Below are 19,938 nucleotides of genomic sequence, written 5' to 3' on the forward strand. Positions count from 1 at the left end.
AATGTGACACCACCACCTTCTTGATTGTCCCTCATCTCGTATGCTTTCTTCAAATTGAAACTGTCGCATTCTTGTGGAAGTGAAAATTTTCGCTTAAATGAGCAAATGAATAGTAAAATTAATATGAAAAAAGCTAGCATATCCTTATTGGGAATCACAATAATTGATGCTAATTTCGAGTATTAGAACACGAGCAATGTTTTGGGTTTATTTAGGGTTAAAAGGACATTTAAAATGTGAAGCAAAGTGCTTACTTTTTCGCTGGCTTTTTCATAGATGTTACGTTATAATTACATGTGAGCTTCGGTAATGATTAATTAAACAGTTCCCATTACAGCATGCACAGCTCGAACTATAAGTTGAAACACAAATTAAAGTTCCAACTGTTTTTTCTGTACAATAAAATTATTATAAATAGAATTGCTTTGGCACAGTTGAAGATCTAGCAATTAATTCGTGGAGACCAAGGAGATTAAATTGACAGGACTTGATTAGTTTTTGATATTATATATGTTAATTAACAGCTGGCTTGAAAATTTTAGTCATTAATTAGGCAGGTGTTCGTTGCGAAAATGAAAAAAATTTCTCTCCAGTATCGCCTCCCTTGCAAAACTTTAATACTCTTCTCTTCTTCAGTTCTCTCTCTACCTCTGGTGGAGTTGAGGCGTTTTTTCTTTTTTTATAAAAACTCTCTCTTTATTCTTGTTCTTTTTTTTTCCTCTAACGTAAAGGCAGACTCTTTTCGACTATAAATTCTTTAGGATTGATATATTTTAAGGTACTATATCTCATAATTTAAAAAAAAAAAAAAGGGTCAAAGTTAATAAAATCTAATCATCTGAATATGGGTTACATAATCAAAATCGCATAATTATGATGATTTTTCTCCCCCTCAAAATTTGGAAGATTCCAAGCCATAGAAATAGATTTATTACATATTAGTTTAAAGGGTCAAGTAGGGTGGTACATGGAAGATTTTGTAAAAATATAATCTTTAGATAAAGTTTCACTTGAGTGGACCTTTACTGCACCTTTTCCTTTTCTTTTTTCATTCTTTGTTTTCTTTCGCCAATCATCAATTCTAACGTCAGGCTGTGTATGATACAAGATTATTAATATCTTAATTTGATAAGCGAGTGTTCAACATTGATATCATAGGGTGGGGTCGATGTCTTAACTTAAAATAATTACTTGAATTTTTATTTGTCCATCCGTTCAAACTAAATAGTAGATTAACGATGATTAAATTTTAGATTTACTCCACTAAACTGGATAAATCCAATTGAGCCAACAAAAAAAAAAAAAAATTAAGTTGAAAGAGAAAATCGAACCGGTTAGAAATTTCGTATTGTCTAATAACTACCATTCATGATTATGGAAAAGAAAATAACTAACATTAATGATAAACGAATGACAAAGGGCAAATACTGGCTTGTCCAACAAGAAGAGAAAAGCAGAACCACCACAGAAGGAAGATAAAGCTTAGAACAGAAAGTGGATGCTCCTACAACATAAAGTTGAAAGCTTTTTTATAAACACAAAAAAAATTCGCCACAAAATCTACCTAAAACAATGAAGAAAAAAAAAAAAAGGAGGCTTAAAAGCGCTTTTTAAAAGTAAATAATAAAAAAAAATCTCCTTTTTATTTTTTATTTTTTCAATTCACTTCAACTTTTCGAACAATAATTACAACATGAAAAGCCAAACAAAATTCATTTCACACGTTCTTATTTTCAATCATGGATTTCAACAAGACTCGTACATAATTGGATCGTAGAATCATTAAAAGCTTCAATAAATTATCGAAACTCCAATAAAATTTACATCAAAAGAGGACCCGAATTTCATGTTACAACAACTTAACCCAAGTAACTAGCATTACACGATACTAAATGTTATCCAATTTTGATGAAACAAAAATGTATCTCATGCACATTTTTGTTTAGCAAATCCAAATCTATCATTAGCCAAATCAAACTCCAAATAAAAATTCTGAAGCTGGAAATCCCCCAAAATAATCGCCGGACCACCGCCGGGCGCCGGCCCCGCCGCATTATCGGTGAAGAGTATTAAGCAGAGCACCTCATTACCCACAAGCGCAAAATAATTCTCCAGGGGCAATGCCATTTTGGCACCACCCTTAAATTTCAAAATCAATTCCGGTAGGTAAACCGATTTTTTGCCCGAGATATCGAAACACGGCCTTAAGCCGGACTTTTTCTCCACGTCAGCAGCTCTGCTATAATTACCCATCTGTCTTATAAACTCTTTTGCCACAGCTTCAAAAAGGGGCCCTTCCATGAAAGTAAGCGTGGAACCCGAATCCACGATGACCCCTCCGTTTCCATCGGATCCGGGTACCAAATAACTGTACGGAATCTTCACGTGTTTACTCCCAACTATAATTTGACGTAAACCGACATAATAGTATTCCCCAAACGCAGAACTTGATCCGACCGGGTTCTTATAAAACGGAGTGTAGCTAAGACCCGGAGTTTTCGAATCACCCGAACCCGACCCGGTGTCCAAGACAAGATTACTACTTACCGGCGCGTCGTCGAATTTTCGGGAAAGTAAACAGTAAGAGAATTTCTTGAGACCCAGTTGGGAGGGCAACGATTCGGAGCTACGACCGAACCCGGCAATGCCGGCGGGTTGCCTGTTGGATAAAATGGAGCATCCGACGAGGAAATTGGGCACCGTTTTGGAGGGAAATCCCAAAGTCTCTGATAGTAAAAGCCCAGCAGTGAAGCCTAAACCGTACTGAATTAAATAAGGAGGGCAAGCTAGTGGACAAGTCTTGTTTCGAGGGTTGCAGCCTTTGCAGCGGGACTCGACGTTGGGGCCAAAGATCCAGGAGCATTTAGGGTTCTGGCAGCCGATGAGCTGTGAAGAAGAAGAGCGTTTGGGGATGAAAGCGGGGATTCGACTCGGGTCAACGTTGGGGAAGTTACAGTCAGCGCAACGATAACGCGACGTGCATGGGAACCAAACGAGGCTGCTACCGGTGTCGAAAATGAAAGGGGTGCTGGCTTGGGGAGGCGTGCCGAAGCTGAGAGAGATGGAGTAGCCGCCGTAGCTATGAACGGAGAGTGGGGTTTTGATTAAAGAATTCGAATAGTTGCTGCCAATGTTGCTGTCTTTTGTCTTTGGCTTTGTTTTTGTTTTGAGGTGGCGGGCTCTGGAGAGTGAGGACGAGGCTAATGAGTGGAGGATTTTCAAAGGGTCTGAATCTGAGTGGTGCAGGTAGTGTTTGGTTGACAACGGAGTCAAAGGGACTGTGACGGTGGCGGCACTGCTGCCGGCGCCGGCGTCGGTGGTGAAGAGGAGGATGAGGAGAGAGAAGAGACAAATGAGAGAGAAAGGACAAGCGGCCATTGGGATTTTTTATTGTTTTTGTTTTAGGCTCTTTGGCTGGCTGTGACTCAATTCATGGGAGTGCGTGAATGCGGTGATTTTTGTTTGGGTTTTGTTCTTCTTTGTTTATACTTTATAGGCAGCAAAAAGCAAGCGGGCAACGGATAGAAGGACCGGAATCAAGTTCGATTTGAGTGTAACAATTGCCATTGTTGACGACTGTAATTTACGAAGCATACCATCGGAAGGAACCTTCAATTTTTTTTAAGGAAATAAAAATTTAAAAACAATGATCTTATTTAGCGACACATGGTGTTGGTAATGGGCATATTAATATTATATTTTATAAGACAAATTATCAAGTAAAATTTTCATTATTAGATCTCTATATTTATTTTGAAATAGAATCCTACATCTCATCATCTCAAGTGATTGAATCTAATAATTCCAAGTTGTCATAATGTTAAATGATGAGATACACATCATTTTACCAAATCCTTGTAGAGTTCTAGCATTATGCCTACATATTGAATACATGTAATGATTTAGGGGCTTATTTTGAAACTTCTCCCTCTAGCCCAACATGATATATTTTATAACAATTATGTTAAGCTGGCTTTTTTCAAAATAAGTATATACGAAATGTTTTATTTCTCTATAATTTTTTTTTTAGTTGAAGAGTGCGTTTGAAATTGAGGTTGAGCAGTTAAAAGTTAAAAGTTATAATATTAAAGTGTTTGGTAAATACTATCTGTTATAGTTTGACAGTTATATTGATATGATTTTTCACTTATATAATAAAAAATCGATTATATTTTTAATAATTTTATCAAAATTATTATTTAAAATTTATATTTACTTATATTATTAATTTTTATTTTATATTTTTTTTTTTTACAACATTTGTAGCTTAAAAGTTACAGCTTCTCAATCCCAAATAAGACATAATTTTCTTCAAACAAGTGGTTGTTGGATTAACATGTTCCGTAATAGTATAACTTTTTTGGATTCAGTGGTTAAAGTAACACATCAATAGTCTTGCGTGTAGACTTTTGTGTGCTCACTTTATCTAGTTAATTTTGTTTTGATCAATATTTAGTTTTTATTTTTTTGTTGGTTACTCACGCTTTATTCTCATAGGTCCACAAAGGTCTGTTCATATTTTTTCTTTTTTGTTTGGGTGATAACTAATAACTAATTTAATTCATAAAAAACCGAAAGTAAATTTGATGTATAAAAGATCATTTGGTTATTATGATAAATTTTAATTTTGAATAAAAAAATTAAAAACATGAGTAGTACGTAGTACATTTCCATGATTATATATACTTTACAAACTTTGCAATTATATATTTCTATGTGCAATTATCATCACATACACAGGGAGAACTGAGAAGTGTTATATTTAGTTTTACAATTTCCTCCTAGTATAAGCATTCCCTTGTATCTACTACAAAGCTGGCTTTCAATTTGGCCTCAATTATAGGCATCGAGTGAGTGCTTTCCTTTAATGAGACATTATTATGTAAAGATCTAACAAATGACACGAAAACAAAAAGGAACGTGCATTGTTGGTGGCGGTAAATGTGGGGGTAATCTTGTAGTTTAAGCATACTTAAGAGTCTATCATTAAAGTTATGCAACATGACCTAATGGCGATGACGTGGCACCCAAAAGTCTTATTAGCCGTTGAAAGACCATAACATGGTGGTGGGTAGGGTGTAGACCGCAGACTACAGATTCTAATCCAGCCGGTGGTGTTGATTTTGACGTGGCGTACGATGAGCGGAACTGGCTGTTTCCGCAGCTTTCGAGTCTACTGAACAGATGTAGCCAAGGCTCTTGCAACCGTTAGATTGTCACTACTCACTGCAATGGAGGGGATGGAGCCCAGTATGATTAATGAAGGGTGATGGATTAAAGGGTTCGTTTGATCTTGGTGGAGAGGCAATTAGATGATAAATTGGACACGTGAATATCGGTGAGCAATGGTGGTGACCTTCTAACGTATCGTTTACATATTTGACTCTGGTGTCTTGAACGGAGTTCTTCCAACCCCCGTTCAGAGGGAAAACGATTTCTTTTTTTAATTTAATAAAAACGTTATTTAACTTTCAAATAATAACAACACGTGTATGCTCTCAAAGTCTCAATGAGTCAAGTCTTGTGTTCATTTTTTTCTTTTTCTCTATAGAAGTTTTCTAGTAATATCTATGTTCATATTGGCTTGCTTCTCATGAAGTCAATTTTTATTTATTTATTTATTTAAACTTCGGCGTTCCCCTTCCCCCGAGTATATGCTTGTAATCAAACTTTCGTAATCGGGTTTCCATCAAATATTTTAATTTTAAAAAAAATTCACAACAATCCCAAGATCACAAACTTACTTTTAGTCACGTCTTATATAACTAGTAGTAAAATAAGTAAATCTCCACAAAATTATTTACATTTGAACTAGTTGTTGTTGAGTATAACTCAAATTTAGATTAATTATATGAGAATTATTTTTTTCTAATTTATCTTATGTTCACTTGTTATAGTGAATCCAAATAGCCTCATTTTAATCATAAATACATGTAAATGTTGACCGTCGGAGTAAATATGATATTATAAAATAATGATATTCATGGAAAAAAATAAAAAAAAATTCTAATAGCTCTATCATAATGCAACTTAGGGATATTGATATTTGAATAGATCAATGGTCGGATGTATTACGAAACATTTATCAATTTGTTTTTCCCCATAAATCTCACATACAGAGGACCGCGGGAGACTTGAATTTCTCCTCCCAAACTAATGATGAAATTTAGATTTGTGTCGTAACTTAATTAATTCACAATTTTGATGTTAAATAAATTCATTAGTTTTTACAAATAATGAATGTAATGGATAAACAAACAAAAATAAATAGTACGGTGGATCATCGAGAAACCGGACACGCGAACAAGGGGAGCGTTTCGTTAGTGGTGTCGGGTCTCACCACTCATGTGACAATGTGAGCCCGTCGTATACATTATACAACAAGCTCATCCCCACCATCTCCAAAATTGACTCTTCATTCGTAAGAATTAAGAAACCCTTTTTGAAATTACCTCACTTTTATTTTTATCAGCTGAATTGACAGCTTCTCAAACGTATTGAATCTAATGTTTCTCTCCGCATGACCTCTACACAGGCACATGCACCCTTCAATTATTAGCTATGAATCCAAACGGATTTAAATTATTAAAAGAGATTGAACATTACCCACGTTCTCATGAACTCATTTTTGACATTTTGAGAGACAGGACCACGGTCGTGTTAAGGCCCATTGATTCGCAATTGACTTTGACGAATGGCCATGCTTCTGATTCAATTTGGGTTAAGCTAAGTAAAGCCTAAACTACTTCTAATGCTAATCTATCTTTTTGAATGTTGAAAACAAAGTAGGAGTGAAAACATTATGCAGATGGAGGTACTTAATATGAGCTCTGTAATTGGGCCTTGATATGGGCTTGCCCTAAAAATTTTCACCGAATGTTTTCGTACCGGAGACTGGAGAGGCTTGGTATTGATATTATTTTGAGATCATCATCATTTTACCCCTTAAAATCTATTTTACATATTTTAACTTTCATTAAAGTTATATAAAGCATAATTTTTCATAAACCCGCATCCTAAAGATAAATAATTTTTTTCTCGAAAAACCAAATAAAAAAAAAACTTTAAACCCACAATTTTTTTCCCCCATTTTCTTGAAAACTTTTGACATCCAAGTATTATAAATCATCTTTTCTTTTTACTGAAGGCTCAAATTGTAAAAGACCTAAATGAGTTTTAAGAAGTTTTTGGAAGGATGCCGTTACTCCTCTACTCGGAGAGACTTGGTATTGATACCATTTGGATATCATAATCATTTTATTTCTTATTTTCATTGTTAAAATACAATCAATGGTTTAACCAATTGTTCGTATATCAGATAATGTATTGTAAATTGTTTTAATAACACTCATCTTGATTGCAAAAAAGCTAATTATATATGTAAGTTATATTCCATTTGGTAGAATGGAATCCAACCCAAAAATATAGTCAAAATATATGGTACGATAAAGCAACGAATCCTCTTTAAAATTTTGAACGAGGACAACACCACAGCTCATGTTTAGTCCACTTGGATTTTGAGAATTTGTTTTAGATTCTGGCTGCAAATAAACAACAATTTAAGGCAATCAATAATGCTTTATACAACAACTTGTTAGAATCTATAAATCTTTTTGTAGATCATATTTCTTGAATATATATATTAACTATAAAAATAACAATTTCGTTGAAAACTAAAAGCTTTGACATTGTCCAAAAGTATCATCATATATCCTCACATAAGTTGGGAGATCGGATCATATTCTCGAGATAGATTTGACAATATAACATCGTGGATTTCATTTACTTAATTAATTTAATTATAGTTTTACTAAGGTCTGGTTTCTGGAAATTATTGGCACTTTATCTTAATCGCATTTTCAACTTTTTGGATAAGGCCGCGATTAAGCAAAATTTGGGAGCAAGATCTGTTATGTTTACACAATCCTGCTGATAGAACTTGTTCCATTATTTTCTTGTCATGCACACGAGCTTATCGTTTTGTGGCTTTTGCCTTTTTGACGATTTAAGAAGTTTGATTATAGGTTCATGCATGCACGATGCCATTTCGATGAATTTGATTAAATGATTTGTGAACGAGACACATTGCTTTTAGTGTTTAAAGAGCCAAGTTTTGGGCCACTAAAGACGATGCATGTGAGAACAAATCTATTAAAATGATTAGGACTAATTAACTTCAGAATCTAACGTAAATCACGAAGAGCTGCTACGTCTATATTCCAACAAACAGTTCGTTACATTTGCGAAGTGGGGCGCGATGAGTTTTATGTTAAACATCAAATCGAATATTACGAATACGTGTTGAACATGCAAAAATTTCTTAATTTAAACTACTCTGATGCAGTTTAATTATTTTAGAATTTAAATGCCAATAAGTTACTTTCATTGTATTTTTCAAACTCAATTAAGCGAAAATGTTAAGATATTAATGGCTCCTAAGCATAATTATTTTCGTAAATTTTTCGTTTAGCAAGATTATGTACTTTTTAACGAGTCCGGCAGCACTGCCCTTCCGTGCGCAACCAAAAAAAGGCTAAAAAATGCACAAATAGCTCAACCACTTGAGCGTCAATAATTGATCACCCTTTTTTTTCTCTTTAATTTATAATTTGATTACTGTTTCCTCAATTCAAAGACGTCCGCAAATCTCGAGAAGGAAAAAAAAAGGGAAAAATGAAAATGAAATTAACAGACAAAAAGTGAGCGATAATTGACATGACAAAAAGAAAAGACCTTCAGATTCATCTGCCTTCACTCCCACTGAAATACTCTGCCGTCTCTTAATACTTGGACTTTGTAATAATAATATTGGGATCCATTAGCTTTTATGTTCTCCCACGTATGACCATAGTTTGTCTATTTGTATCAAATAGATTCACTGCCTCCATCTAAAATGGCCACGATCCCCATGTGTATTAAATTTCATTCATTGAATGTAAGTATGGGTTAGTTGTTACAATAAGTAGGCGGGTTGAAATTTGATTTCGTTAACGCTTTCCTCTTTTTTTTTTTTCTTTTGGCAATGATTGTGTCTAAAAAGAAAAAAAGAAAAGTGAGATAGTTGATATAAATAAAAAAATTATTGTTTTTAGATTATAATTGATAATATTAAATAAAATTTAAATTATAACTCATATTAGTAATTTAAATTCTCATAAATAATTCTACGAGAGTTCGAATATTTATTGTCGTACATTATGAGAGCAAGCGTTATTCTACTAAAATTAAGGGCCTATTGATTAAAAAAAAGAAAATTATACCTAAAACTAAGAAATAAAAAAAAAATTATCCCACTTCTAATTTTTAGACTTTTGTCTCTGGCCTCCATTCGTCTATATGCCGGCGGCTTGTCGCACGTGTACACTGTCCTGGGTCCAACGTAATAAGACACAGTTTCATTTGTATTTGTGGGTTCCGAATGTACTTTCCTTTTACCTTTTCTGCCGTTAAGTTTAATAGCGAAGTGAGGTGATATCATTGTTTATGTTGATCTAACGGTCCCTGATCGTCCACGTTAAAAGTCATTCAGCGGAACTGTCGGCAGAACGTTAATGGGGGTGCGTAAATCTTTTCATAGCGAAGAATGCTAAGATTTGGGTTTGAACATTATCACGTGTGCTTGCTTCTAATTCTAGTGCTGGGCCTACGTAATATTATCCGTCACATTTTCTATTCAATCGTATCTTCAAAATTACATTCTTTATCAACCAATTGAGGTGGGAGATTTATGAATTGAATCTTCAACTAAATTTCACGTCAAATTTTGGAAAATATTTTTTCTTATTTTTTTTTTCCCAGTTAAAGTCATTAAAAAAACTTCTGACACGTTTCATTAATCGTGGCCTCAGCAGCACCATACAATGCAGTCGTGCTGGCCGTGGGGGCGATGAAATCGCTTCTTTTTTTTTGAAATCGCTTCTTGAATAAAGCAAAAAAGGGGAGAACGAAGATATAGATTAATTGAGAAAAGAAAAGAAGAAAGAAGGGGTGGTTTGGTGCTCTTAATCCATCTGATTTCCGAAGAATTTTAAGCTCTATCAAAAGAGAAACGCGTCAGTCAATCAATCAAAGATGCACGAATCATGCAAAAAGAGTGATAATGATTACTTTTTAATTTTCTGGACATCCTGTCAATATCCTCCAACAAGTATTTCCATTTCCCAACACAGACACATCGCAATTATGACCTGCGTGTGATTGATACTGTCTGTAACTTACATCCATTTAATTCTCAAAAATTTAAGCATGTTTTACAATTAAATTACATTTAAGATTTAAGAACAACTTTTATCTCCTATATATGAATGTAAGTTACACTATTTATTTATTATGCAATTTAGTATTTGTTAGTAATTTACATCATAACTTACATTCATTCAAAAGTTTTTTTTTTTTAATATGACTCGATTATTAATTGTTGGATAATCGAGATATTATGATAAATTAATTTGAGTTAACTATAAGATACAGATAATATACCTTAACACCAAAACTTAACTCTTAGTGTTGGGTGTTCTATTTCAGTGCTAAGCTAACAATTTCACTCTCACGTCCATGATTCGAGTCTTAAAATCTTTAATCTCTCTCTCGAGGAGGAGGAATAATTTTCTTTTTAACGTGAGAGCAGTAATTTAGATTGCACAGCTGCATCATAATTAAAATTATATTAATTAGTTTCAAAAGATCACTATGATGAAATATTAGTAACCTTGTAATTATAGTTTAAAAAAAAAACCTTGCCATTATAATTTCGAGTTCGAATTGCCGAACCATAGCAGAGCCAATCGAATGATTTGGCCACACTCATTCGCTTGTTTTAAGATCAATTAAACTGAGCTTACAACGTTGTTTGAAAAAATGTTCAAATAAAGTGCATTTGAGGCACATCGTACACTTATTATGATTATAATTATAATTAACACATAAAATAATAAAATGAAATATCAGCCACTACTCACATGGTAAAGGAAACCCTTTGAAATGCTTTTCACAGGAGAAGCTTCTCGCACTTTTGTTTTACAGCGTATTAGAGAGTGTGATTAATTTGTCTTTTAATTTATCTCTTATTTTAATAATTTAAAAAATCTCTTATTAAATAATGACTTTATACATATGGTGAAGGATACATTTTTAATTCTTTATTTTCTATATATATATATGTATGTATGTATAACACGTTATAAGTAAAACTTATATTTAAATATTTTTCTAAGCATTTTTATATTAGAACATATGAAACATCCAATTCATATACAATTCACAGTCAAATTCAACGCTTTTATATACAAACTATATGTATATGTACTGAGTATGTTGATCATTTATTCTTTTTTTTTTTCATAAATATGATTTTAAAATTAATTTAAAATAAATACACAGTTGTGCAAACATATTGATTGCATAAAATTACAAGGGTGCGTTTGGTATGCGGGATGGGATGTAGTAGGATATGAAGAAATTGAATTGGACATGACTAAATTGGATTATATTTAATATTGTCTTGTGTTTGGTATAATTCAATATTAGATTTAATTGATTATAGCAATAAAATAACATTTTGATTATTAAATTTAATTTAAAATAAATAAATATTTATTTAATCACAGTTAATTGAATTATTACAAATAAAAACTTACTTAATATAAATTAAAATTTTATTTTTTATTTATGATAATTTATATTGCAAATTATAATTTTTGTATTATTATAAACAACTAAACAAATTTATATCATTTATTAGTTTAAATTTAACTACAAATTATGTAAAAATTCTTTTAACAACAATATAATTAAATTTTTAAATTTAAAATACTATTATAATTTAAAGTTAAACAAATAAATTGCAATGTTTATAATAATGCATAATAAAAAAATAATTACAGCAAATAAATTATCAATTTAAAATTGTGTATTATCCCATGAATGGCTTGGGATGCAATCCCAAGGGTCCTTCATAGGACATATTTTTGTTACAATTTAGAATTATGTGGTGGGCTCTTAGTTACCTACCCTGACTTAACTTTTTGGCACTAAACATGATATCATTGTAATTCTGTCCCATTAAATTTAACTACAACCAAACGTGCCCTAAGTGTAAAAGCCGTCCATATAATTTTTTTTTTTAATAATATACCTGGTACTTGTAATATGCTTTGCAAATTCTTGTGCTTTTTTTTTTCCCCATAATTATATCCTTTATGATTCCCTTTTTTTTTTTAATTAAATTAATGTTTATGGTTCTCCAATTCCGGTCTTAATTAGCTTTCACACCCCAAAAAATCAGCGGGTTTACACGTGACTTGCATTTCTCTCTATGAAAGACAAAAACATTATTTATTTTTTAATTTATTATTTAATCTCCTATTAAAAAAATTAAAAATTCTGTTCTATCTCAATATCAAGTGTGTTCGCCCTTATGTAACTATCATGGTCTCTTTTTCAAATCCATACACGTGTCACATGTAGCTCTTTAATTCATTTTATTGTTTTGTTAAAAAAAAAAAATTGAACGTCAACAAAGGGGATGTATGTTTATGAGTTTATGCTCCATGTGACAATGCTCAATTAACGTTACTATTTTGAAACAAAAAGGATTTTGATGCAGTTTTTTCTTTTAAAAGTATGTAGTTTAATTGTTGTCATGTGCATTAAAAAGAAAGCCAAAGATAAGGTTTTGACCAAAATCAATTTAAGTCGGATAGAATACTAGCTCATTTTGAATATTAAATCATTATTCTTAAAAATGATAGATCAATCTAATCAATTAAATTAAAAAGAAAAATTGTAACTCTACGTATAACTTCTAAGATACCGTAGAGTTGATTCCAAATATACACAATCATATATATAAATAGGTCAAAAATTTTACTTCCACAAGCGATATCAGATTTATTATTTTTTTTTAAATTACTTTAAACTTGTGTTTGTTTCACATTATAAATGGTCGAATCTGTAGTTATAACAAATTAAACATTCTTTCAATACTTTGGTGAAGTTTGTTTTTATTGCTTATGCTTAATAGGACTTAATTTCTGTAACTTACATAAATTGACTTTTTTTGTTGTTCTCACTTAGTGGTGTTTATGGTAAAAGTAATTGAACAAGACAAGTAAAAGATTTGAACTTAACACTTGCTTAATGAATAATTTACTTCCAAAAATGTGTAAATAAATTTAAATTGATTGATTCCATAAGAAAATATCATTCATATAAATATATATTATCCATTCAATCATATTGAGATTTATTGTGTATGCATGTGTGTGTATTATCAAAATGATAAAATTTTGTGTCGAAAAATAAAAAAAATATGATATTTAAATTTGACTCACACGGATGGAGAGAGGCCTAAGTTATTGATAGGCTAAAGAGTCATTTGAAATTATTTTTTGGAGGTTTAAAAATGATTTCAAAATGTTAAAAGTTAATTATAGTGTTTGACAAATTCTTTAAAAAATTACTTTTGATAAAATTACTCATCCTACAACAGATTTTAAAAAATAAGAAAGAAATAGTTTTTCAAAATATGATTTTGAAAATCACTTTTATAGTTAATACAATTCTAGATATATCCTCGTACATATTAAAAAATCAAAATTATCCTTATTAATTTGAAAATAAAATCATTAACTTTAAAGAAATTATTATTATTACTAATTATATTGAGATAACAAAATAAAAATTAAATTAATAATATAAATTATTTATTTTAGTTATCAATTATTATATATATACAATTAAAAATAATTTATATGCATATTTATAAATGTGTAAATAAATTTTATTTAACATTATTTTTAATTCAGTTATTTATATTCTAACAGTAAATTAACAATAACATTTACAAAACACACATGATTGTTTTTAAAATTTATAATAAGTTTAAAAATAAATTTTATTAAATATTTAATTAATTATTTTCATAACTGTTTTTTTAACAATATAATTAACAATAATTATTTTAAAAACTGCAGAATTACTAAATTGGCTCTAAATGAAAAAAAAGCTTCGTAATTTCAATTTTTGTAAGAAAGAAAACGTAATAAAAGCTGTGGTTATGCTGAAAGGAAAAAGTGAAAAGGTTTAGGGGATTGAATGATTATGATCCTAATTCCTCGCATCCACGTGGAGCCGCCGCCACGTGGCTAACACCCATTAGCCGATGCTTTTACCAGCGGTATTTCTTTTTTCTCTACGCTGTGATGAAAAGCATAGAATCATGACTCGAAATTTTCCTATCAAATTCTATTGGGATTAATTAATTACTTGTTTAAAAAATATTTAAAACCACACAGAAACACCTCTCAACCTCAGCATATATTTCCAACCCTCATTAAAATAAAATGAAAACTGAAAAAAGCTGTTTCCCAAAATATATATAAAGAGGTGGGGGCAAGCAAAGGCAAATCAATGACTTGGCCAAGGCGTTTTGAAGGGGCTTTATAAAACAAATCATCACTTTGTTCTCATTCTCAACCCTCTCCCTTCTTCAGAGAAGTTCCCTCACTATCTTATTCGTTTTTATTTTTTATTTTCCAACAAAAAAGATAACAAATAATGGAAGACACAAAATCACGATTCAAGAGAATTTGTGTGTTCTGTGGCAGCAGTTCTGGCAAGAAACCTACCTATCAAGAAGCCGCCGTTGAGTTGGGCAAAGAACTGGTAATGAAATTTTCTCAAATTTTTTTTTTTTCCATCTGTTTTTCATGTCTCTTTTTCAGAATCCGGAGTTTTGAAAGACAATCTCAAATATTTCTCCATTTTGTTTCTGGGTTCAACCAATCCTGCATTGTTTCATTCAATGGTGCAATTTTGGCTTCAAAAATTTCCTTTTTTTTTTCCTCTCTCTTTCCTTGTGTTTTTTCCTTGTCCGTCATTAAAAGGGATTTTCTTTTATGCATTGTTTATGTTTCTTATCAACTGGGTCGATTTTTGTTCTGGAATCAAACAATTTAGAAACCTCGTTGTTTCATTAAGCTTTGAACGTGGGCATATGATTGTTTTGTTGATAAAATAAAATGAAAAATAAAATATTATTAGCATAGGAGATGGAAGGTTTAGGGTTTATGTTTGGCATGACAGAAAAACTGCTAGTGCTAGCTGTAACTTGCCTGTCAGGTGAGCAGCATTTTTGCATGATCTTGTTCGTATGTATTTTTCTATTTTCAGTTTCACAAATCACAACACAAAAAAGAAACCGTTTTTTAAAAACATTTTTTTAATAAACAATTTCTCCTAGAGAAGCTAGCTAGCTAACAAACGTGCTCCCTTGATATCATGACACTCTTTTGAGCGTGGTCTTCTCTTGTGCATATTCCCACAAAGAAACATCCATGACCATGATTTTTACTTATGGGTTGGTTCCTTTGTAATAATTTTAATATTAATTTTTTTTATAAATAATGTTTGTTTATTGTGACATGTGTTAATGGTTTTTTTTTTCTTTTTCCACTTTCCAATGTTGTTTTCTTGAAGGTGGAGAGAAAAATTGATTTGGTTTATGGAGGAGGGAGCGTGGGTTTGATGGGTCTTGTTTCACAAGCAGTTCATGATGGTGGGCGCCATGTTCTAGGGTTTGTTCCTCTTCATAATCAATCATCTCTTTCTTCTTTCTTGGGTTTCATTATTTTTCTTTTCTCTTTTATTTTTGAACCATGCAAGTGTTTTTCAGTTTTCAATGAAGTTGGTTCTTAAAGCAGACATCATTGGATCAAATGCGTGCCCCAAACAAATAAGGGATTTGTGCCCTTTTTTAATTCTGTTTTTTTTTTTTTTTGTCATGTGAACAAAATAAATTTTCCTTCGCTTTGGTTTGGTTTGGTTTGACATCAGAACATGATTCCTCAAAAAGGCTTTTTTATGCAGAACTTTTTAACAGTTTGTAAAAAGTGAATCGGTTTTGAGCTTTGCATTGTCAGTTTCTTACTGCAAACTCTTGAAACATAAGAGATAAAGATGGAAAAAATAAAAAGCTTAGTATAAAGTATGAAAACTTTTAGGCGGTGATTGAAGTTGAAGCACTGGCTTTAGGGAACATGTAACAAGTAACAACCTTTTGTAAAAAGACTGTCCTGCCCTGATCAGACTGCGTTTGCTATGAGATTATTTAGAAATAATGTTAAAATATGAGTTTAAGATGTTGATTATATGCTTATTTTACAGAAATAATATATTATAAATGGTGCTGATCTGTGTTTATGTGGCTGTTTTGCAGAGTTATTCCAAAGACTCTTACGCCAAGAGAGGTATTATATATCTCCTATTCCTTAATGCAATCTCTCTTTCTTAATTCCGTGTGTTATTTTTTGCCGTGATAAGACTAAAGTTCTTCCGCATTTAGCAATGAAGCTAGCTGGATTAGACTTGAGTCATGGGACAGTATGTCTCAAGGCTTGGGGCCTGTCCTTTTACTTGAGTTTTTTTTTTTTTTTGTCGTTAATTGTCATTAGAGGAATAGTTGATAAATTGAAATCAAAGAACTTATGTTCATCTTTTATTGATATAAATATGTTGATTTTTGGTGGTAAATCAGCTATCATGAGTCATGACAGTAAATTAATTTTTTGAGAATATGTATTTATGTTTCAAAAGTAAGATTGTTGGTTATTGATGTATGCGCTTAAATCAACATCAACATTGTAGATAACGGGAGATCCTGTTGGAGAAGTGAAAACGGTGTCTGATATGCACCAGAGAAAAGCTGAGATGGCCCGACAAGCTGATGCATTTATTGCTCTTCCTGGTATCAACAAGATCCTTGCATCTATAAGAACCTTTTACACCTTCTTGTTACATTATTCTTTTTTCTCTATGATGATTCCTTTATGTAACAAATATTTTTATTAATAGGTGGTTATGGTACTCTTGAAGAACTGCTTGAAGTTATAACATGGGCGCAGCTCGGAATCCACCGTAAACCTGTATGTAACTCTTTAATATTTTGATCTTGTTACGAATTAAATAACTGATGATATATGTAATTTGCTTGGTATACGCCATTCCCCAAGCCTAAACTAAGTGTTCAGATTTTGTGCATTATTCTTAGCCAGTAAGATTCTGTGGAACCTAATTAATAAATTAAATATCTATGTGAATATAACTTTGTATAATGAGTCTAGTAATCTCTTATCAATCCGTTCCTGGTTCATATGACATCATATTCTAGAACTTTAATCAATACTTTAAATACTGCATCTTAATAACATGATTCTACATTACGATTTGTCATGGTTTTTGAGGACACGACTGTTTTTTGCTGTTCCACTTAAACGGGAAGCTTAGTTGACCAAATACATTCAACAAATCTTATTGATGGTGATAATATAGATAGATGCAAGCATAGAATCAATGCATGTGCTGATCAACCTGATTCACATGGAAAGATAGTCTAAGATTTGATGATCCAATAATGATCATGTTAAATGATTTGGAGAATTGATTAGAAGAATCTCCGCATGAATGGGAGAAAGCTAATGATTTAAAAAAAGAAAATTGTAAAACTACTGGTCAATAGAAGCTTTCCAGTCTCATTTTGGGTGTTGTTTGGGCTTTAGTGTTATATTTTAATTAAACTCATAATTAAGTTGTTTAATATTGTAGGTGGGTCTCTTGAACGTTGATGGCTTCTACAACTCGTTGTTGTCTTTTGTCGATAAGGCCGTGGACGAAGGCTTTATTTCCCCCACCGCACGTCGCATTATTATATCTGCCCCAACAGCTAAAAAATTAGTTAGACAGCTTGAGGTAAATGGTTTCTTCGAATTCATATGTAAACAATTAATTTAAGGGGTGAGCAGAAAATCGGAACACGAAACCAAACCACATGATTTGATAAACAAATTCTATGTACATATTTTAAACTTGGCCCTTAACAATTCAGCAATGTATTGGGAACAGTCTTTGGATGTTTTGGTATCTCATTTATATAATTTTGTTGTTCATCAGGAATATGTGCCCGAACATGATGAAATTACATCGAAGCTGGTGTGGGAGGACCGATTGAATTACGTGTCCGAATCAGAGATTGCCACGTGACGTCATGACTTCCTTTTGGTCCTTTTTTTTTTGTTGGTCTTCCGTTTATACATATATGCGGTCTTATACAGTAGATCTCGAGCACAGTAGCCTGTTGGTCCTTTTTGTTTGGAACTGAGGCATCATAATGTCTTGGAAAAATATAAATACATGCCTTGGAGAGTAAGTGTCACCTCTTTTGTGAAACTGTGAAGGAATGAATCATTAGTACTTAAAGCTTTGCTAGTGTTGTTTGTATGTATTTTTTGCAAGTTCCATGATCATGTAGCCAAGCAAAGAGAATTATTACCACCAGTGGCCCAATCTTTCTTTATTCTACCTACAATTGCAATATATTAACAAATGCATTGGGTATTTGGATCTAATGGGAAGTAAAAGTCAATAAAATCAATCCCTTCGTCTGATAAGAGGATCTTATACTCTTATGATCAATTCAGGCTAAATTAGAAAACTCAGTCCCCGGAATTCTTAGGGACTAAAAATAAAGCTAACATGTCATTGAGTTAACTAATTGTCATATGCTTAAATAATTTTACATAAACTAATTCTACCATGATTTTACTAATGAATTAATCTTAAGAACTCAAAAATAAACTAACATGTTAATTTAATACTTGTTGCATGCGTCCACATCTTTTTATTTTTGTATGATTAAATAAATTTTACGTTTTAATTTATAAAAGTTGTGCAAAGAATTAATGTCACTCGTTTCTTCTCACTAATTTATTTAACTAAATCTCACAATCAAAGTACTCTATTAATGCCTAGCTTACTTTGAAGCTGCTTTAAGGTATAGCATAAATCAAGATACACATACAAAATAATAAATAATAAAAAATAATTTATAATTTTAATTATATGGTTATAAAAGCATACCCTATTTTAAAGCGAATCTAATATAACTGAGCCCTTATTTTTAAGGTTAAAGAGCACGACTGAGTGACTTTCAACCTCTTTCCTTAGCTGCCGCTTTAAGTTCTAGTTCGGGAGAGAATATAAGGACATAAAATTATATTTGGCCCGCTATGCTTTTTAAAATTGGTAATATTATTAGAAATCAGAATCATTAAGAGGAGTTCATTCAACAGCGCAGCGACGAAGCCCAAGTGCGTTTCTATTAGTTATCATGTGTCAGCGGTGTATCAGCATATGGTGCAGCCTCATTTTGATCGTGCTTTTTTACGAACTGCATCTACATGCGTGACTAGATCACGTGAATCTTGGCGGTCCATATTAAATTATTAATTGTGGGACTGAATGTGGAATAACAATCATTGAGATGCTACATCAATGGGACCTATTGGCACTGATTGGGGACCATGAATTACATAATTACTTACTAACATAATTCTCTTCAGATAATAATAATTTTGAAATTATTTACTAGATGTCTTCAAATTATTATTATCAATTTTTGTTCTTTTTTTTTTCTTTTTTGCTTGTCAAGCTTTGAGCTTGGTTTTTAATGCACATCTACAAATAATACGTCAACCATCTGTTGTTTAAATCATACATTCTATGTACCATATGGTTACCGTAAAGTATTTTTCAATATTCTCTTCTTTTGTTTTGATTTTAATATATAAGTGTTACCTTTTCTTTTTCCACCATTTTTTCCCTAGTCTTTAGGTTATATATGATAAATCTAAAATTAAATTTGGGATCACTTCAGGACAAAAATATAATAATAATTATATTGTAGTTTGCCCAATTTTCTTTATTATAATGCCCTTTCATGATGTCCTGTTTTGCATCATGCCAAACATTTTATTGCTGATTATTCAATCCTATTAAGTAAATTAATAATGATTTGAAATTGTTTGTCGTGGGGGAGGAGTTCCATCTTTGTTGGGAGTTTTGATACTCCCATCTTTTAGGTTTTAAGTTTTATAAGAAAAAAAA

The 19,938-nt window shown here is 31.7% G+C and overlaps 2 protein-coding genes across 2 annotated transcripts; one reads left to right on the top strand and one right to left on the bottom strand.

Annotated features, from left to right (window-relative positions):
- Positions 1–1,705: 1,705 nt before the first annotated feature.
- Positions 1,706–3,486, bottom strand: LOC18038276 (probable aspartyl protease At4g16563). The gene has a single exon (XM_006430022.2). The coding sequence runs from the start codon at positions 3,376–3,378 to the stop codon at positions 1,927–1,929; it is 1,452 nt and encodes a 483-aa protein (XP_006430085.1). The 5' UTR covers positions 3,379–3,486; the 3' UTR covers positions 1,706–1,926.
- Positions 3,487–14,428: 10,942 nt separating this feature from the next.
- On the top strand, positions 14,429–18,221 carry LOC18039368 (cytokinin riboside 5'-monophosphate phosphoribohydrolase LOG7). The gene is made up of 7 exons (XM_006430023.2): positions 14,429–14,664; positions 15,478–15,575; positions 16,217–16,247; positions 16,645–16,744; positions 16,852–16,922; positions 17,602–17,745; positions 17,947–18,221. Exons 1-7 carry the CDS (start codon positions 14,557–14,559, stop codon positions 18,034–18,036), a joined length of 642 nt encoding a protein of 213 aa, XP_006430086.1. The 5' UTR covers positions 14,429–14,556; the 3' UTR covers positions 18,037–18,221.
- The last annotated feature ends 1,717 nt before the right edge of the window (positions 18,222–19,938 follow it).

Source organism: Citrus clementina, unplaced genomic scaffold (assembly GCF_000493195.1).
Source record: "Citrus clementina cultivar Clemenules unplaced genomic scaffold, Citrus_clementina_v1.0 scaffold_6, whole genome shotgun sequence".
Classification (NCBI taxonomy): domain Eukaryota; kingdom Viridiplantae; phylum Streptophyta; class Magnoliopsida; order Sapindales; family Rutaceae; genus Citrus; species Citrus x clementina.